At 35.3% G+C, this 21738-nt stretch overlaps 1 protein-coding gene across 1 annotated transcript in view; it reads left to right on the top strand.

Annotated features, from left to right (window-relative positions):
• The window catches only part of FRYL (FRY like transcription coactivator), a 164882-nt gene that overhangs the window by 101678 nt on the left and 41466 nt on the right, over positions 1-21738 (top strand). Inside the window, exons 19-40 of the mRNA XM_034064589.1 lie at positions 175-412; positions 981-1166; positions 1260-1346; positions 2207-2475; positions 2900-3095; positions 4092-4216; positions 6614-6671; positions 8290-8381; positions 8830-9002; positions 9475-9635; positions 10156-10266; positions 11061-11215; positions 11464-11563; positions 12714-12882; positions 13670-13929; positions 14848-14988; positions 16724-16892; positions 17947-18031; positions 18399-18511; positions 18974-19124; positions 19459-19562; positions 20024-20209. Of these exons, the coding sequence (XP_033920480.1) occupies positions 175-412; positions 981-1166; positions 1260-1346; positions 2207-2475; positions 2900-3095; positions 4092-4216; positions 6614-6671; positions 8290-8381; positions 8830-9002; positions 9475-9635; positions 10156-10266; positions 11061-11215; positions 11464-11563; positions 12714-12882; positions 13670-13929; positions 14848-14988; positions 16724-16892; positions 17947-18031; positions 18399-18511; positions 18974-19124; positions 19459-19562; positions 20024-20209 (3329 nt within the window). The remainder of the gene's footprint in view (positions 1-174; positions 413-980; positions 1167-1259; positions 1347-2206; positions 2476-2899; positions 3096-4091; positions 4217-6613; positions 6672-8289; positions 8382-8829; positions 9003-9474; positions 9636-10155; positions 10267-11060; positions 11216-11463; positions 11564-12713; positions 12883-13669; positions 13930-14847; positions 14989-16723; positions 16893-17946; positions 18032-18398; positions 18512-18973; positions 19125-19458; positions 19563-20023; positions 20210-21738) is intronic.

Below are 21738 nucleotides of genomic sequence, written 5' to 3'. Positions count from 1 at the left end.
TAATATCACCTTCTGTTAGTAGCCAGTTTAAGATGTATTCAGTGCAGAAAAGGAATCTTTGTGGAAGTATTCTACATTGTACAGTAAAGAAGGAAGAGTTAATACTGTAATTTATAAAGGCTGGTTAAGAGTATGCCAATCGAGGGTGATGATACTGGTATTTTTTCTAAACAGGCTGACAATTCATATGGATGAAGAACTTCGTGCCTTGGCTTTCAATACTCTCCAAGCATTAATGCTTGATTTTCCAGATTGGCGGGAAGATGTTCTTTCAGGATTTGTGTATTTTATTGTGCGCGAAGTGACTGACATTCACCCAACGCTTCTTGACAATGCAGTAAAAATGTTAGTGCAGCTCATAAATCAGTGGAAACAAGCAGCCCAAATGCACAATAAAACCCAAGATTCTCAGGTATTTCTAAATAAGGTCCTCTGATGTTAAAACATGGATTGAATCTACATACAATTTTATTAGTAGGCTTTATTGGTTTTATTAAGTAATAAAAATTACAGTGCTTGAAATTTGGAAAAAAAAATTAAGTGTTACCTAAATACTAATTCATGTCCACACTTTTGCTTACATCAGAACTCATTATGTGTAACTGGAAGTAGTTGATAAAACTAGAAAAAAGCATGATTTTGTACTAGCAAATAGAAAGGGTTCAGATAATTTAACTTTATACAGTCCTATTTGTAAGAGTATTATTTACTTGTTTTTAATTTTGCCCTAGCTATGTCATTCTCATGAGAAAGTGAAATAAGACATACATTCTTGTGGTATTTGTTTGGACTGAATTCAGAGAGATACTTAAAAAACAAAGTGGCTCATATTATGCCATTCTCATAATGCAAAATTTGACTAGTAGCCAAACAAGTTCTAAATACCTTTGTATGAATTTTGCCATCTCCAGTAATAGGGCAATAGCTTGATTGTATTTACTTTTTTCTTAATATGTTTAACTTCTGCACCTTTTTCTTAGCGTGGTGTATCCAATGGGGCTGCCCATACCCTTCCTCTGGAGAGGACCCTTTATTCCAGTGTATTCCACGTGGTAGAAGGGTTTGCTTTGGTCATCCTTTGCAGCACAAGGCCTGCCACCAGGAGATTGGCTGTCAGTGTTCTGAGGGAAATAAGGGCCTTGTTCACAGTTTTAGAGATTTCTAAGGTAAGAACTGATGATTCATTTTTGTGACTGCTTAAGGAAACTGCTTTTATCTTGACTTTGAGCTTTTTATGCTTTGCATATTTTCTTTTGTAGAGTGATGATGAGTTGGCTATAGATGTGATGGACAGACTGAGTGCTACTATCCTGGAGAGTTTCATACATCTCACTGGGGCTGACCAGGTAGGAGAGGTTTGATGTAAAGTTAGTTGTAAGATGAGGTAAGTCTGCAGGGAATAATTGTATGTATTTTAAATGGCAGCATCGCTATGTTCACGCTAACTTCACTGGCAATTTATCACCTTAAAAAAGCACATGAACAAACCAACCCAACCAAAGGGGAAAGCAAACAAACAAAACAAAACAAAATTAAAAACTCCACACAAACAATAGACAAAAAAAAACCCCATAAAAAAATAAGGAATGTTGTGAGTCTGACCCCACCATTATGTGCTTTCTGATCAATAGTGTCATTATGACCACCATATGCACACAGACAGCTATATCCCTGTTTTTTCTCATCTTGCTCATAGATTACAGATTCTTTAAAGGAAAGACTACTGCCTTTTTCTGCAGCAATGCAGGTTCTTAATAGGAAACATGTCTTTTATCTGTGATGAAAGCTGTAACTTTCAATGAATAACAGCTGAATTTCGTTTTTATATATTTATTACTAACTCTTAAGTATCAGGGTAAAGCTCTTTTAGGTTTAGGAAACAAAGTGGAGGTGAGTAGTATAAGGCTTTTAGAGTCCAGAATCTTCTGGAAGGGAATCAAGTCATCAGGAGTGAAAGGGCCTTTTTTTTGAATTTACTATTTCCTAATATCCAGTTCCTTCCCAGACACCATGTTTTTTTTTTGTGGACACCAGGTCCATATTAGGAACTTAAAAAAAAACCAGCACATAAATTAAGTAATGTGTTTCATTTATTCCAAATGTGATTTTGACACTGATACTTTATTAGATATTTAACAATGAAAAGATAGTTACTTAATATACATAGATACTAAATATTGCTATGTTATCTTTTTTATGCACACAGACAACTTTACTGTACTGTCCCAGTTCAATAGATCTGCAAACTCTGGCTGACTGGAATTCCTCCCCCATCAGCCATCAGTTTGATGTGATCAGTCCATCACATATATGGATATTTGCACACGTGACTCAAGGCCAAGATCCATGGATTATAAGCCTCTCAAGTTTCATGAAACAGGAAAATCTTCCAAAACACTGCCCAACAGCTGTGAGCTATGCTTGGACATTTGCATATACCAGACTCCAACTGCTGTCTCCACAAGTGGATATAAAGTAAGTTAATTTCTAAAGGAAATGCAATAAATTTTATTGCATATTCTTTCAAAATTTATTACTATTGTAATGTCATTATGTTTCAGTGAGGTGATGTATGGACTGCTTATATGTTCTGTGAGTTTATTAGAACTTTATATAACAAAAAATTATAGTTCTATCATAGGAAAGAAAACTTACTGCTTTAAAGATTAATTATTTCATTTCTTCAACTATATTGTAGTTCAACAGATTTGACTATAAAAGCTTATGTTATTGAGGTACAGGTCTATTCTGAACTGTTCAGAGTTTACCATGTTAACAGTTTTGGAAGCAGTGGCATATATATATTGAAAAGTAAGTTCAGTAGAAAACCAAAGTGAAACTGGTAAGCTTTATTTACTATACTGAGCTTTTTATTTATGGTTGTTTTTTTTTTTAATAGCAGCCCTATCAATGCAAAGAAAGTGAATACTACTACAAGCAGTGACTCCTACATTGGGCTCTGGAGAAACTACCTGATTCTTTGCTGCAGTGCAGCGTCTTCTTCAAACTCCTCCACCTCCACAGGATCTGTGAGATGTTCCCCTCCAGAGACGCTGGCGTCTACTCCCGACAGTGGTTATAGCATTGATTCAAGAGTAGGTTCTTCTAATGCTTATCGTAAATAAGTCTACATGTTATTAGGAGTAGAAATACTGAGGATCATAATAGCTATCATGATTCTTAGAAACTGGTGTAAATTGTCTGCAAGCATGTTTTAGAATACATTTGTCTTTCATTTGTTTAGGGTAGTGTTTTATTTCACTTCTTTTTATCTGTGCTGTAGAGGCTTTTCTGCTTATGCATTTGTAAGGCAAAATCTAGTCATGTAATGAAAATCTTCACCCAGTCTCAAAGTCTTACCTAGTGGTAATGAGGAAATGTTTCATTTACTATTAAGGCTGTTTTTTTTTTCTATCAGTAGACTTCTGCAATTCTGAGTTAATAGCCTTTCATTTGAGAAACAGCTGCCTATTCAGGCATGATGTATATTGTTATATTTTCCCAACCACAGACAGTTTTTTGTCTGCCTTGCTTCATATCACCTGCAGATTTTTTATTTTTCTCTTTTCCCCTCCCTGCTTCTTTGCTTCTTTTTGTTTTTATCCTTTTTGGCTTCCTATAGAAGGTACAGTGGAGGTGAAGATAACTCATGAGCTATGCAGCAGATTTTTGCAGAAGCAGCCTACTCAACTTGTTTGTTACTGAGATCCTTTCCCTAAATCTGAGAAAGTGTAGCCTGAAATTCAGCTTTGTTCTTTTTCAGAGCCACAGTGGAGTCTAAGGAGTTGGACACCAGAAGTCTGCTCCCCCTCCCTAAGTAGGGCAGATACACTTAACATGCAAAGCATCTGTTTATCCATTCATTGTCATCTGACAATGAAAATTCAATTATACAAGGAATGGAGGAATAGCTAATACTACTTTACTGTTTCAGAACAGTTTCTCCATGTCAAAAATAAAATTACAAAAATGAAATTTTTTAATTCACTGATCAGTGTGAGAAGGCTGTAAATTTACAGCATGTTTTAATGTCATATCACCTGATTGTTTGGTAACTGCTTCATTATGCTTTATTCTGGTTTTCTTCTTAGATCATTGGCATTCCATCCCCTTCCTCCCTGTTTAAGCACATAGTTCCAATGATGCGCTCTGAGAGCATGGAAATTACAGAATCCCTTGTGCTGGGACTTGGCAGGACCAACCCAGGAGCTTTTAGGTAACTGTTGTGTTTCACCTTTTTTTATGCTAATTGATTACAAAGTGGGAGGTCAGAGTTAAGATAAAAATGTTTGTTTTTTTTTCTTTTAAGAAAAAAAGCTATGAAAAGTGGTTACCATTTTCTTTTCTACCATTTAATGGTGTGATAAAGATTGTTAGAGGTTGAAATAGTTTTATTTGTAGAGCTCATGTCTGCATAAAGAAAAAGAAGGTAGGTGAAATAAAATAAACAGCTGCCTTTTATTAAATGTAAAGGCTGGCCTTATATGAAAGAACAATTTGTATGGACTATTAACATTTGAAATGTTAGTTATAATCATGTTGGTAAGAATTACTGAACCCTCCGTATTACTATTGGCAACAAACATATGGTTTTGAGCTCTTTGTGTATAGGAGTGTCATGGTAACTGTATTCTAAAAATAGATACTTGGATCAAACTGAAAAAGAACCAGTTACAACCGTGTTCTGATGAGTGCTGGAGCTTCTGAAATCCATGGTGCACCCCTTTCCACGTTTTCTTTTTTTTTCCTGCATAAACTTCCTGTAACTTCATAACTCATACACCTTTCTCATGTGTTGTACCAACGAGAAGTCCATGTGGATTAGTGGATTAGTTTGGGTGATGGTAACTTTATTCTTCTGTAGCAGAATTAAATCTGTGCCAAGTCACTTGTTCTATCAATTTAATTTCATGCATCTTGCTCAAGATACTTGGATTCAACTCATAATCCAAAACTTCTGGTTACTGTGACAAGTCTTTATGTAATTGTTGGAATCAAAATGGTCTGTCTAGCTATCATGGCATTCCTACCTCAACTGAGACTTACTTTTCTTCAGATCCTAATATACTGTGCTGTCAATGTGTATTACAGATCCACTGAAGTGAAAAGACAGCTCTGTGCCAGGAAGCCATGAGTTTTAAATTGCATTTCTGTGTTGCTTTCCTCAACTGACAACTCTCTAAGGTTTAAATCATAATTGTGCTCTACAAGTCTAGAAAATGCTTCCAGTGAGGATTTCACCAGAAATCTTTGTTTTCTAAATTAGAAACAATTAATTCAGCAAGCAACAAGAAAAAAATCTTACTCTTATCAGTCCTCTGATTTCTTTGTTGGGAATTTTATGTTTCTGATGACCAGCTTTTTTCCTCTGTCTAGTATGCATACTCACATCAGATGCTAACAGTATCCCACCCTTCACCATTGCAGCTCTGTTCTGATTCATTGTTTTAATTTTGTTTATTAAGCACTGTTCTTCTCACCCTCTATTTTTTCTTGGGAACTTTTTTCTGTATAAATGGTAAGTATATGTGGTTCTCTTAAACTTGCCAGAAAAATCCTTTGTTTTCTGTTTCTGATCATTACACTTTCATGAACTTGTCTAGGTGTCTCTTGCTCTCCATTGGAAGCTAACCCTGTACTATGTTTTAGCAGAAAAAAAAAGCTTCCTTCATGTTCTTCCGTGTTTTCTGTGTTTGGAAGGAAGCATAAAACAATCCCTAACCATGCGTAAGTCTCTGGTAATTGAGCACAGCACAGAAGTTTGTGCAGTGTTCTGGTCACTTGGACCCATTCTCTGAAGGTGAACCTTTCAATGATGTAGCAGAGGAGTCAGCCATTTACCATGAAAACTTGAGCAGTGTATGCTTTTGATATGCCTGAATTACAGTACCACAGGAAGTAGGGAAATGTATCACCTTCCCAATCTAAAGTGGAGGTGGTAGTTACTTTGTTAACAAATATTTAAGTAAAAATAGTATGTTTTTACCTCAGTGTTTTGTCTGCATAGATTCATACTACTGAATCTTTCCCTGTCCCCTTTTTGGAGTTGTAAGGCAGTCTTAGTTTGACAGAGGGAACTGAGTAGTAAGAAAGCCTGTGGAGCTTCAGAACAAATAGGGAATGTAACCACCACACGAATGCATGTTGCTTTTCAGTTTTCATGGAGACTGGTCTGATTTCTGTCAGCATAGCATTATTTGCCTTAAAAAACCCAGTCTTTATCAACAACTGAATGCATCATGACAACTCAGAGCAGTGTATAAGCTGCCAACATTTTTTTTTCCTAAGAGTATCTGTTTGCACCATAAGGCTTTGTTAAATCCTGCCTATGAAAATAAATTAAATCATTTGTGATAGAAATATGCCATAGTGCTTGGTGAATGCAAATTTAGTGGTAATTAGAGACATCTGTTTGGTCATCTGTCTTTAAATTGGGAAAATAACTTTCTAGGAAATATCTCTTTAAATGCTGATTTATTTCAGAAACTGTAGGTAAAGGAAGAAAACCCGAGGGTGTTTTAAGTTACGTTGTAATACTAGTTGCTGTGAAACATCTTTCAGTTGAGATGTGAATTTAACAGTTGTTTTTATTCTTTTTATTCTTTCAATTCAGGGAACTAATAGAAGAATTACATCCTATCATTAAGGAAGCACTTGAAAGAAGGCCAGAGGTAATTAGATATTTTCCACTATATTCAGTACACAGTTTTAAATATCTCCCCATGAATGGTAGTAGAGAAATGTTGTATTCTTTAATTTCTGCACCTAAAATCTGTCACTATACCAGATGAAAAGGTGAGATGTTACTGCTTTAAATGATTTTGAGGTGTTTACAGAGCTTTGTGTTTGTTTTGAGCTCTGTATTATTCCTGTATCAGAGGTTTTGTTTAAAAAAAATAATAAAAATTAGTGGAACCTTTTCTTTTTACCTCAGAGTAGCTTTACACAGTTGTTACTTCATTATATAATAAGTAACATGCCCACAATTAGCAGTGGCTAAGACATGAAATTGAATTCTGTTTTCTGCCAAATTTTGTGTCTTTTTTTGTAGTTTTGTGGGTGGAGAGGGTGTTTGTTTTTTTGGTTTAGTTTGGTTTTGGTTGGTTTTGTTGGACTTTTTTTGTAGTGAAAAATGCTGTAAACTCACTTGATTTACTGCTGCTCTGAGTAAAAATTTTGTGATGGAGGGCATGTTTTACAGCAATGTTTAGAAGCCTTAGTAGGTATTCATAGAAATAATAATCTCCACAAACACAAATTAAGAGGTGATTGCTCATTATTTTTTGTAGTAACTGTAATATTCTTATTAGTAACAAATTTGTAATTAAATACAGATGATGGGAAGGAGCATACTTCTCTTTCAAAATGTTGCTGGTCTATAATGTGTTTTGGCAGTCTTATATGCAGATCATAAAAGAGCTTGGGTTGGAAGGGAACTTTAAAGGCCATGTAGTCCAATCCCCCCTGCAGTGTGGGCAGGACATCTCCAGCTAGAGCGTGTTTCTCAGAGCCCCAACCAATCTGGCTTTCAATGTTTCCACATACAGGGCACCTACCACCTCTTGGGACAAACTGTGCCAGTGTTTCATCATCCTCATTGTAAAAAATTTCATCCTTATATCTAGCCTGAATCTCCCCTCTTTTATGCTAAAAACATTATCCCTTGTCCTATTGCAACGAGCCCTGCTAAAATATTTTTCCCAAACTCTCTTACAAACACTGTTTAAGTACTGAAAGACTGGGGAGATAAAGTCTCCCTGGAGCCTTTTCTTCTCCAGGATAAACAACCTCAACTCTCTCAAGCCTGTCTTCATAGGAGATGTGCTTCAGCCTCTCATAATTTTTTGTGGCCCTCCTTTGGACCTGCTTCAATAAGTCCATGTCCTTCCTGTGCTGAGGGCTCCAGAGCTAGCACATTATTCCAGGTGGGGTCTCACCAGGGTGGGGTGAGGGGAAGAATCACCTCCCTCAAAATATGTAGAAACATTGGCATTTGTACTTCACAGGTTTACATGTTGCACTTTGCTACAGGAGACTAATAAAAAACTTTATTTTGATAATACGTGTAATAGCAAACTTACTGTAATTTGGAGTGGCAACTGATAAAGATTTTGTTCACTGTTCTGTTAAAATTATTAGCAAGTTTGGTAGCTCATCTTGAAAGGTTGGCACCCCTGATAATTAATGCTAGCTGTAGTACAGATATAGTAGTGCCTTTATATGCCACTCTGGTTTTATCCTTAGTTTTTCCTCTGCTTCATTTAATTTTGTGTTTCCTCTGTTGACTAGAACATGAAACGGCGCAGGCGTCGAGATATTTTACGAGTACAACTAGTACGAATATTTGAACTGTTGGCAGATGCTGGTGTCATTAGTCACAGGTAGGGGCGGCACTCATGAGATACGTGGTTTATGCTTCTGAATTAAGTCACTAGTATGCTTATGACCCAATAAAACAAACCTGCAAAATACCTCAGTGAGTTTTAGTATATGGCTAACTAGACATGGTTTTATAAGACTTGGCATTTTGCTGAGTTCCTAATCTCTCCCTTTTACCTCATTGTTGCCGATGCTTGTCCCCAGTATAAGAAATAATTCTGTGGAAGGATGAGCAGCTTGTGATAGTGAGGCTTGATTCTTAGTTTGTTTTCACTAGAGGTTTTTATAGAATCTGAAATAGAGCCTGACTGAAGACATTACTTTTAATTAAATATTTGCCGCAACGAGGTTGTAGGATTTTTTAAAAAGACAAAACAAGGGATTGTTTTCAAAAATCATTATGTGTATTTATCATACTGGTTGAGTTCTTTTTTTCATTTTATTTTTAAGTGCAAGTGGTGGCCTTGATAATGAAACACATTCCCTCAACAACACTTTACTTGAGTATGTTGATCTAACAAGACAACTCCTAGAAGCAGAAAATGAAAAGGATTCTGATACATTGAAAGATATCCGATGCCATTTTAGTGCCTTAGTGGCAAATATCATTCAAAATGTTCCAGGTACGTAAAAATGTTTTAATAAATTCTGGTGATGGTATTTATTGTGTACTACATTACTAACCCTCGTCCCCAAAAACCTCAACCCTAAGGAAAAATCCACTTTTTTTTCTGAAGTTTCAGAGTATTAAAAAAAAAATAAATTATACCATCAGTTTTTAATATAACTTTAGCAGCATTATTTTTAAGGGAGGTTTTTGGTACTGTTTGCAACTGTACAAGTGACTTTCTAATATAGAAAAAGTCTTTGTGGTTGGCAGTGCACTTGTATTCTCTAGACTAAGAATTTCCTCTTCTACACTAGCGGCATTGAACAGGACAACAATAAACCTACATCAGCTATTATGAAGTTGTAATAATGTCTTTACGTTGCTTTTTTTCTTTTATATTCATTGTTTGGGTTTGTTTCTGGTTTACACGCTGTATTTTAAAGGATGACAATAGGTATTTGTCTAACTGTCTGCTTTTCTTACAGTACACCAGAGGAGAAGTGTCTTTCCTCAGCAAAGTCTACGCCACAGTCTATTTATGTTGTTCAGTCATTGGGCAGGTCCTTTTAGTATCATGTTTACTCCCCTGGACAGATACAGTGATAGGAACATGAGAATAAACAGACACCAATACTGTGCATTAAAGGTATTTATTACTTTTGAATTTTGGAAATGGATTGTAACTTTGACTGTTTTAATGCAAATTTAACATCTGGACTCTGGATGTGATTTTCACATCCTTGTTGCCATTCATGACTTAGTTCGTTTTTTCTTCTGTCTCGTGGATTTTTGACAGTTTGGCTTTATAGGTACTATAAACTATCACACTTGCTATAGGAATTTCTTAAAATTACTTTTAAATGTTCGCTTCCTGTGACTTCAGTCCTTAGTTGCCTAAGAATAAAAGCTTTTATGTAAAAATACATTAATAATCAAACTGGCACATTAACGCTTACATATGTCACCATTTCAGTATTGACAGTTTCTTGTATTTGCGAGGTGAGAAAAATTTGATAATTTATTGAATAAGATGTTAAGCATTTTTTTGTTAACCTTGGTCTTTCTCTTTTGATTGAATAGAAGTTATTTTTCTTATATTTTAATGGTTTTGGTAAAAGCACTTCCTTTGAGTTATTAAAATGCAGTTTTTCAATCACTTTCTAAAGGCTATGTCTGCTGTACTGTGTTGTGGCCCTGTTGCAGACAACGTGGGGCTCTCGTCTGATGGCTATTTGTACAAATGGCTGGATAATATCTTGGATTCACAAGATAAAAAGGTAATACACAAGCAATGTCAACATTGATTTGCAACTGTCAGTGCCTTCAACATCTGCTTTAACAACTTTTGTAGTCAGATTGGCCTAAAAGCTTTAGGGTAGCTTAAGCTCAAAGCTGGTTTAGTAGTGCATATTTTTGTACTGTCCTGGTTTCACCCTGTTGAGGAAGGCAGTCCGTAATCAGTCTAAGAATGGACAAAACAGAATGGAAAAGGAAAGAGCAAGGAGTGAAAAATTGAGTATTGTTTATAAACTAGTCAGCTAGGTTAAGCTGTAATAATTAGATTTAAAAGATAGGGCCTTTATTGTCCTCTGACTGTGACTACATAAAATACAGTTCCATTGGTCTACTTTGATGCAAGAGAACATGCAAGCCTTCACGTAGATCTATCCCTTGTATCCCATTGGAATTCCTATGTATGTTTAAGTGCTTTTCTGTGTTTGATGCTTTCAGGTCAGTGTTCAGCTTGTAGTAAGGCAAGTAAAAATAGTAAATAGCTCAAGGTAGCCTTGGAAATGAGGAATAAAAAGTCACTAGAACGATCTAGTTATTTACTTCACTTATTTGCTAGTTTATGACTATGTGCACAAGTTGAATGTTAAACAGTTTGATACAATTGCCTGTTGTTATTTTTAGCTGTGGTCTCATTGGTTTTAGATGGAACAAATTTAGCATATTGCAGTTCTTTTGCTTTTAAAATTAAATATTTATTTGCCTATTTTATGCCATTTTTTAAAGTTGGTCTTTTTTTCTATATTTATAAATATATTATTGGTTCTCTTCTGGAATGCAGGTTCACCAGCTAGGCTGTGAGGCAGTCATGCTGCTCTTGGAACTCAACCCTGACCAGAGTAACCTCATGTACTGGGCCGTGGACCGGTGTTACACAGGTTCTAAGCGGGTAGCAGCTGGCTGTTTTAAAGCCATAGCCAGTGTGTTCCAAAACAGGTACTAGAGCATTTTTCAGAACTTTAAACTTTGATTTTCAAAGAGTGTTTTCATGTAGAACTGTGGGGGTTTTTTTCTGCCCTAAAGAGAAAAGTTCTCTCTTATTTGAGTGTATGTGTTACCAAAGAAACTTCTTAAAAAATTTTGATATCCCATACTATATGGGAAAGTAGAAACTTTTAATAAATTCAAATTTTAGAAAGCCAAATGTGATTTTATCTATTTCACACTTCCAATTTTTTCCCTAGGGATTACCAGTGTGATACAGTGACCCTCCTGAATCTGATATTATTTAAAGCAGCTGATTCTACTAGGGCTATCTATGAAGTTGCTATGCAACTATTACAGGTTTGTAAACCAATTTTGCCTTTTCTTTTTAATTTAAAATAAAAATTGTCTTGTGCATTTAAAAAAAAAACAAACCAACAACCTGTTAACTATTTATTTCTTTTCAGTAATTAAATACAACATATATTATTTTTTCCTTCTGTATTTTAATATTTAGTTAGGCCGGATCCTTACCTGGCACAGTTAGACTTCAGTGGAAGTGTGTCTGTTTTCAGAAATGAAGGACTTGGGACTTGTATAATACCATAATATCTGCTTTTTCAAGAGACAAAACTGAAATCAAGGTTCTTCTGGTTTGGCCCTGAAACAAAGTGGTACATAGCTCCATTTGTCCAAAAGCACCTCAGAGAGAAAAATATTGCTTCCCGTGCCTGTGTTTACTGGAGCAGCAGTCAGTTTTCTGATTTTTGCATTAATACCAAACATTTTTTCATTTGTCTGTGGAGAGATGATAGTGAAAATCTTGTTAGCCATTTAATTTACTTTTGTGTATTTCTTTCAGAGGTCATTTAGAGGTAAGCTTAATCTTACAGGCAGCATTAGTGTTTAAATGTAAGTAAATGAATCGGTGCTACTTGTGACTCAGACCACAGGCTTTGGTGGTTTTTGAAAAAGTTTTTGTTGTCAGCTAAATTCAACAGTAAAATGCCCACTAAAGTCACACCCATGGTATATCAGCACTCATCACCCTCCTGTTCAGCACTGTCTTTCTTCTCAATTGAACACCATTGATTAAGATCAGCCAAAACAGACTTTAAAGTATCTTACTTATTTAGCCTCCAGCTGCATCTCTGCTACATCAAAGATTACATTGCTCCTATCCATGTCTTATAGATTAGCAGAAATTGGTACTGTTTGGAATGACAAGAGTTCAGTAATATTTCACATTTTATTATAGAGAAATTTAATATGGTATTTTATAAAAGCAGATTTCTGAAATTTATTGTTGGAAACTCATCAAGTGGATTGAGTCTTAGCTAGTCTTCTGTGAAATTACCACAGTGTTGATGAATACTGTAGATGTATGGAGATCTGCATAGATAGGAAGCATTAAATGGAAGTAGGTACATGAATTTGAAAGGTAATTTTATATAAAGATTTCCGCTGTAGCTCTATACTTAGCTTCAAATTCTGAACATTGCTGTTGCAGATCTTGGAACCAAAGATGTTCCGTTATGCTCACAAACTGGAAGTTCAGCGGACGGATGGAGTTTTGGGTCAGCCTTCTCCTCTACCACATCTGTATTCTGTGTCATATTATCAGCTGTCAGAAGAATTAGCAAGAACATACCCTGAGCTAACACTGGCTATCTTCTCAGGTATGGTTAAAAAAAACAAACAACCAACCAAAAAACTTTATTGGGTCAACAGTGTTGTGCAAAATGTGTAATTCTTATTTTCAGTAATTAATTTACATGTAATTCACTAAAATCAGGACAGCAGAATAACTGAATAATTTATTTATAAATAAATCATCATAATAAATTTAGAAAATGGGATTTACTGAGTGACAACTTTTGTTTAATTGTGTTTGAAATATATTCAAGAGAAAACAACACGAATCAAAGACACTTACTGACTTTCTGATAGCCATGAAAAATCATGTTGGAGAAATGATCTTCAACAGTTGTAAAAATTATTCTTCTATTATTCTTTTTACTGTTTTCTTATTTACTGTAGATTGCTTAGAAATATTATTTCATAGCAATTTTAAACAATTGCAGAATAATAGCCTCTCACATCAATTAAAAAAACCAAACTAGGACTAACATGACGAAGAAAACATTTTAAGTGCCTTTTTGGTAAAGTTGATATTTTTACATGCTCTAGTTTTTTAGTTCCCTCCTCCAATTAGAGGAATATATGGATGCATATACTAATATGGTTTCTTCAGCATACTGTCTGTCATCAGTGTCTTCAGTTAGTTTTATTGCAGACTGCACCCTTTATCATTATGAAATAGTGCCAGTCAGCTGAACAAAAAAATAGATCTGTGTCAGCATTACTTTATATCAGTATGGTCTTTTGCATGCATGGTTGTTATTACCAAAACAGTTCTCATTACTGATTTGCAGTTCATATATGTACCTAATTTTTGCATGACAGAAGTAAGTCAGAGAATCCAAACGGCTCACCCAGCTGGGAGACAGGTGATGCTGCATTATCTTCTGCCATGGATGAACAATATTGAGTTGGTAGACTTGAAACCTTTGCCAACTGTTCGTCGGCAAGATGAAGATGAAGAAGATTCTTTGAAAGACAGGGAAATAATGGTGAACAGTAGACGATGGCTAAGAGGAGAAGGCTGGGGGTCACCACAGGCTACAGCTATGGTTCTGAACAATCTGATGTATATGACTGCAAAGGTAAGTCTAATTACTTACGTGCTCCATCTTGTTCCAGTGGATTATTGTGTTTAGGGTGCAAGCAAATTCAGAGATACTGTGTTATCAGACTTTCAAGAGTTACTGTTCATATTTGTGGAGTTGTTTGTGTATACCCAAACTATGCCATATAGTTTTGAGCTATTAAAACAAATTAATAATATGTAATGTATGTGTTATAGTAATTGCTGTTTATGGTAACAGTATCTGACTGTTGTTTGGGAATATAGATGTCTAGCTGGATAGATAATAAATATCAAGTCACCAGTATACCTATGATCTCCAAGGAGAGTTTTGGAACCAGTCTTGTTGCCAAAGTCTGATAGACCCTTGTCCTTCCTGTGATAGCCACTTCCAACAGAGAAAAAGTATGGGTCACATGCAGTGCTCCTGCCAGTTCTTCGTGTCTTTGAATCTTGCTGATGAGAGGTTATGTTTCAAGCTACAGATTAAAAACTCTTGGCAGCCTGTGATCCATGGAATTTTATTCAGGATTGTAAACAACTGGGAGAATGAGTCTCTGTTAAATTTAGATAGCTGCCTTTTTTTTAAATGTAAATAAATATATAAAATTAGAAATAAATTAACATAGAAATAAAAATATGTATTTATATAATGCAGAAAAACATAACTCATATATAGATAAAATATATGTGTATATATATGTTCAGATATATTTTTGTCTGTTTACAGCTGTAAAAGAAAATGGTTATTTCCAGAATGTGTTTATAAAAATTAATTTTTGTGAAAGCTTCATTCTGGAATGTAAAAGACAACAGCTTCCTAGAGGGTTTGTGTCTCCTTTTTCTAGAACCTGCCCCACATGATCAGTTCAGATCACTTTCAAATACAGTGTTTTCTACTGGAATTTTCAGGAGAGATATTTATTTTGTTTTCTAGTATGGTGATGAAGTGGCTTGGTCAGAGATAGAAAATGTCTGGACTACTTTGGCAGACAGCTGGCCAAAGAATCTGAAAATAATTTTGCACTTCTTGATCAGTATCTGTGGAGTGAACAGTGAACCCAGCCTTTTGCCTTATGTGAGTATGGGATACATCTCTCCTTAGTGCTGTTGATATTTAAAAAATTAGTTGTGTGTCTAGCAGCAAAGGTGACCAGACAAAAAAAGTGAGGCAGGATTTCTGTTGTCAAAATCTCCAACCCTGTATTTTATGACCACTAAATACTATGAACAAATCAAATTCAGTTCTTCTGTTTGAGTTACTTTGGACACCTGTGTCAAAATTTCAGTATCACTCTCAGTTAAACTGGGCATTCATGGAATGGGCTTGAGAAAGGAAATAAACCAGAAATGGTACCACACCTTAAGGATAGGTAAGGCTTCCCTGAGACAACTTACGGAGTATTGCTATTTATTCAGTATTGTAAGTCTGAAATGATCCACAAGCTGTCTTACAAGTTGTCAGAGCTCAGGGTGGACCATAGACCTCATTTAGTGAGTAAACTGCACAAAATGGAAAAGACTTGCTAAAATGTATGCATCTGTCTTAGCTTTTTTTTTTGTCCTTTTGCCATGAAAAGGAAACTTAAGAGCTACCATACTAAATTTACATTAGCTTCATTAGTGTACACTGAACAACTCCCTGCCATTAGAAAATTCAAATCTACTGCAACTGTTAGTCTCTGTTCATTAGGAAGAATTAAGATAGTTCCGTAAGTAATATTTTCATAAAAGAATTATTACAGCTTTTGCTAATAGTAAAAAAAACCTGAATTCTAGATATGAAGTAAACAATCAGAAGCTAATAATATTGTTAAGTTCTTTCTAAGAAGAGCTTAATTTCTTCATTTCAAATTAGGGAACCTAGTTTAATGCTGCAGCCCCAAATCTCTGTGCGCATAGTTTGAACAAGTTGACAAAGTAATTCCATGAGTCAGATGTGCTGGATCACTTGCTTACCATTCATAATTAAGTTCTCTCAAAAGAATGGAAATGAATCATTGAGCACTGATGACTCAATATAATGTCAGGAGACAAAATATGACTGTACTAATGTCTAGAGTAATCAGTAACTAGCAGACATCTGCTACTGCTTAGCAGTGACCAGGATTAATTTGCTCATGTAGTGGAGATTTCTTAATTACTATATGCTTAATAAAATATTGCTATAGATAGGTGTTTATTCTTATCAGAGTATATAAAGGCCTTGAGCTTTTTTGGAATTAAACATTTATCCCATACTGTAATTTAGGATAGTCTTAAAAAGCAGACAGACTAAAATAAAGTACCTGTCACACCATATAGGGACAGTGTAATTATTCTTGCATGACCAAGTATTAAACAAAAAAAGCCACCTCACCCCAAACCCACTCAAAACCAGTTTTCCATCAGTGCTTGTGTGAGAGCACTGCAGAATAGCATGAGGAGAAATACCTGCTGGAGAAGTAGTAGTGGAGACACAACTGTGAAGTATCAAAAGTAAATCATATCAGAATACGTTTGCTCCAGTGTTGATCTCAGATGTTGCTAAAGCCTTCATAAGGAAACCTGCTGCTGCTTAAATAACTCACTGAATTCAGAAGACTTACCTTACTCTTGTGATATGTTTCTGATGCTTCCTGCTGTTGATGCCCGTGAAGGCAGTTTTGTCTGCTTTTAGAACTAGGGTAAGTTTCTGGTATCCTCACTTGCAGTGCAGGTAGATAGTAATTCTAACAAGTTGTTTTCCTGCTCTTTTTTTTTTTATTCATGTTTCTGCAGTGAAAATTTTGTGTACATACTATTTTATATACATGTGCTTTTTTTGATGGCAGGTAAAGAAAGTTATTGTTTATTTGGGTAGAGATAAAACAATGCAGCTACTAGAAGAGCTGGTGAGTGAACTTCAGCTTACAGATCCTGTCAGTTCAGGAGTCACCCATATGGATAATCCACCATATTACCGCATTACTTCCAGTTACAAAATCCCCTCTGTCACTTCAGGTGAGAATTTCTTAACTCAAACTTTCATTATTGTCAATCATAAACATGCTGTCATCTGTGAGTTATAATATTCAAGTTAATTCTTAAATATTAGAGTACAATGTTCTGTTTCTAAAAATAAATTAAGGTTTTAAGTTCTGTTATAGACACAAGATGCAGCCATAGGAATTTATTCAAGAGGATTTAAGTACCCTTAGGAGAATTTATTTAGAAATAATTAATAATAATCATTAAAAAAAACCAAACCAAAAAACCTCTAAAAATATAAAAAGTGTCTACCTCATGCTTCAATCCAAGAATATGCTGAGAAATGTGTGGAAAAGCTGTCTGGTTTTGATGAAGCATCTTACAAAATGAGCCAGAAAAGGTATGAATGGGAGGGTATCTAAGCAAGGACTTAGCTTTTGTGCTGCAAAGCTATCAGTGTTATGAAGCAGCCTGGACCTATAATATAGAGATTATCTGAATCACAAGATGGATACATTGGCATTTATTCATGAAAGTATTTGGAAAGTATGAAAAAAAATTACGGAGCTCTTTCACTGTAGTGTAATTGCAAGTAGCATCATTTCCCGTTGTGGTTTTCTGTTCAGCTTGAGGCTTTCAAGTGTCTCTTAAAAAGAAATTGGTACAAGCTTCACTGCAGGCTGTTAGGTGTTAATCACTAATGTGCTTGTGGTTTGAATTAACAGCATACCAAAATCCAACTATGTCTTACAGGTTACTATAACATATAGAAAAGAAAAAAAAACGTTCTCTGGTTCAAAAACAAGCCTTTCTACTTAATTCACATCGAAGACTCAGAGATTAGTGGAATGGATTCTTTTGAGGTTTTTTTTCCTTTTAGTAAAATTATAGTAGCTGCTCAGAGTCTTTTAGTCTAAACAAGTTTTTCTTGAATGTGGAAGTAATTTCTGTGGCTCATTTTGTATTAGTGCTAGTTGCCTTAGTGTAAACCTGGTTAGGGCTCTTGGCATGGACAAATAAATAAGGATCATCATGTAGTGCTTAAAACTGTTTTTCTTATTGCCTAATCTTTGTCCATAATTCACAGGTACCACTTCCAGTAGCAATACAATGGTAGCTCCCACAGATGGCAACCCTGACAGTAAACACATAAAAGACAATATTGAAGAGAAGTAAGTATCTCCTCAAAGATTTGTGTAATGTATTTGTGTAAGATCAAACAGGGATTTCATTATTTTGCTCAAGAGTGAGAACAACTTAAGTATAATGGTAAAAAATATTTTAATGTATTTGAATGTTAATGAAAATGAGCTAACAGAAACGTAATTTATAGTGGACTCTCTCCTTGGATCCCCTTATCTAGCATTGCTATAGAAGTTGTGTCTTACACAGCTAAGATGCTTTGGCATCATATTGATTGTCCTTGTAAGATGAATTTTTTTTGCCTGACACTTAATTTTACTCGATTCTGCTGAGAGACCCTGATTGTTTTTTGTCACAGAGTGCCAGTTACTAGTGCTGCTTTATTTGTTCCTACAGTTACGTACATCTAGACATCTACAGCGGGCTGAACAGTAACTTAAACCGCCAGCACCACAGACTAGAGTCTCGCTACAGCAGCAGCTCTGGAGGATCATATGAAGAGGAAAAAAGTAATACTTTTATTTCATAATATTTCTGTGGATAGGAAACAACATTTTAACAAATTAATACTTTGGCTGAAGTTTTTGGAACATGAAGAAATAGGCATATTAACGGGTTTTGCATAACCTTCTTAAAAAATAGGGTTTTTTTACATTCCTCCATCTTAGTACTGCTGTTGAAATCTAGAATATGTTTGATTACACTAGAATGTGCAAAGAAGATGATACACTTTCATTCCTTCTCTCGTCCTCTGGAATGAGTTATGATAATCTTCCCAAAACTCTGTTACATGCATAGCTTTAGTAGAATCATCCTTATGCTTTTAAAAACTGTGTCCAACTACTACTCTGTATGGCTGGTTCCCCCTCCTCCACCCTCCCAGACTTCAGCATTTAAAGGATTTAAAAATACATTAGAAGACTATATAATACAGAAGCATAACTTTTTTTCTGGTTTATCTATTGTGTTAGGTGATTCAATGCCTCTGTATTCAAACTGGCGTTTGAAGGTGATGGAGCACAATCAAGGAGAGCCTCTGCCTTTTCCACCTTCTGGAGGCTGCTGGTCACCACTGGTGGATTACTTGCCTGAAACTTCTCCTCCGGGCATGTCTCTTCACAGGTAACTCTTAACAGTGCTGATGGCAATTAATTATTTTAATTTGTGTTGCACAAATGCAGTAATTAAAATGCAATAGATTTAAGAAGAGTAGATAGTGTGTTTGTTTTCTGCAGTTTTACTCATAGGCCTAGCGGTTTAAGATTTCTCGTCCTTTTCAGCTGAAGGACTGAAGTTTGTCTATCTTCATGGCAATCATTCTTCTTTTCCTTTATAATCAACTTTGTGGATGTTTATAGATCAAGAATTAATACTGGCTAGCAGTATATTAAGCTCTTTGCAGGTCTTCATAAGGTTCATGTTAAATTCTTCTAACAAGTAATTTTTTGTCTTTTAGATGCAATATAGCAGTGATCCTTTTGACTGACTTGATAGTTGACCACAGTGTAAAGGTGGAATGGGGAGGATATTTGCATCTTTTGCTTCATGCAATTTTTATAGGTAACTAAGTTCTTACAGAAATATGTCTAGTAATTTAAGAGTTGTAGCTATTTATGTAGCTGTTCTTTTCCACATTTAAATGAATATTTGCCATTGTATTTGCATTAATTTGTTAATATTTACAAGATTTTAAAGAATTCAACTAAGTATCTTTCAACCTGAGTAGTATGAATATAATTAAGAGGGGTTTGGAGTTGTTTGAAGGCACTTTTCTGTTGTAGTCACATTTACCTCTTGTAGAAGACACAGTAAAATTAAATTTGTTTCTCCTTCTCTGTGTAGCAGTTTTCATACAGAGCACAGATTAAGCTCTTACTGCTATGTGAGAAACAAGAGAATCTATTAATGTCTGTAAAACTGTATGCTTCTGGTTTGCAGTTCACATACTGCTATTTCTTAAATCACTTATTCAGCATGCCCTTGGAATGTAATAAAGCTTTTACATTCTCCTTTTGTATTAGGTTTTGACCACTGTCACCCCGAAGTCTATGAGCATTGTAAACGACTGCTTTTGCATCTGTTGATAGTGATGGGATCTGGCACTAATGTCCAGTCTGTTGCTTCTGTCCTGCTCAGAAACAGAGAGTTCAATGAGTCCAGGGTGCTTACTGTCAAGCAAACTACACATTTAGATTATACCTTCACAGGTATGCATTAGATTAAGTGTTGCTTGCTTGTTAAAATTACATCGTTATATTTTCTTGCAGGTATTATTAAAGTTTCTGTTATTTGTAGTATTTTCTGAGCCCTTGGTATTAAAAATAATTTCTTCAGGTGTAAATTAGGTCAAATAGAATATGGTTCACATTAGCACTTTGTGCCCTATCATCGGAGTAGGGAGTGCAGGTAAATGATTAAATAGTAGTGGAAACCACAGGGGAAGCTCTGTTTTGGATCTGCAGTAAAGCAGCTTTTATGATACCCTTCAAAATAAAACCCCATAAGATACATCTCTTACTTGTTTATAGAGCCTTTAAATTTCTGACTTTTGTCATCTCTAATTGCATTTCTCATAGGCTGTCAGAATACTCTTTTGAGATACTACCTTTTAATTTTCACCGTAACGTTAAGATATTGTAATTATACAGGAAATCGTATCTTTTCTATGTATCTCTTTATGAAAGGAGAATTTTGATGGTGTGAGCCTGTTGTAGTTTCTAAAGAAATATGAAATAGTTCTTTTCTTTAAATCTAGTATTCCATGTTATTTCAGTAGGTGGCAGCATATTGCTAAACAAACTGTGTGGTTTTGTTCACATCAAAATTGGTTTTATCACTTAACAAAAAATCTGTTTTGTGAATTTGATATTCATAGCAATGAGGAATTAAAAAGTGGGCATAATGGAAGGATACTTTTATGTAGACCAATTCGCAGAACTTTACAGTGCACCTGTATGGTGACCTATACAAACTATTCCATTCCTAATCTTTACGGTTTTGGGTAACTGATCTAAACATGACACAGTATTTTGCTATTATTATAACAGAAATATCTGATAGAACCTAGAATAAGATCAGCATCAAACATTTCCAGCTGATGATTAAAGTAAAGTGATTACAGGTATGCATGCCTGCCACAGGTTCAGAAAAGCTGATGCTAATTATACTTGAACCAGCTAATAACTCAGTCCAAACCCTGTACCTCTGTAAAGAGAAAATTCACGGTAGATGTCAGGGAGTCACAGGCTTATGAGCAACTGTTACTTTCAAAGGTTCATGACCAACTTTCCTGTGCCTGTTTAATTTCTCCCAGCACATCTTAGATAGATAGAGGTGTAATGTGAGGAGTTACGGCAGTTGTATTTTATTGCCACATTATTCTTTACAAGGAGAGAAAAGTTTTGCAGCAGCAGGATTAAGCTAACTTCAGAGAAACATTGCACAGCCAGAGGGCCTCTGCTTAGACTTGATTCATTAGCTAATACTTGATGTTCACGGATTTAAAGTGCTGTCAGTTACACTGGACTGAGTTCTAACAAAAAAAATACTAGGAAGTAGATTATATAATTTGTTTCAAGTTATGAAGATGAGCTGTCTCAGAAGCCAGTGAGCTGTCATATTGCCAATACAAAATCAAACATAATTCAGTGGTTTTAAAAACTGATCTAGTAGTTCCTTATTTAAGGTTCCAGGCATGTGAAGACTGTATATATCGGGCTTGTTGATTTCATTGAGA

Source organism: Melopsittacus undulatus, chromosome 7 (genome assembly GCF_012275295.1).
Source record: "Melopsittacus undulatus isolate bMelUnd1 chromosome 7, bMelUnd1.mat.Z, whole genome shotgun sequence".
Lineage (NCBI taxonomy): Eukaryota > Metazoa > Chordata > Aves > Psittaciformes > Psittaculidae > Melopsittacus > Melopsittacus undulatus.
This window is presented reverse-complemented; position numbering and strand designations above follow the sequence as displayed.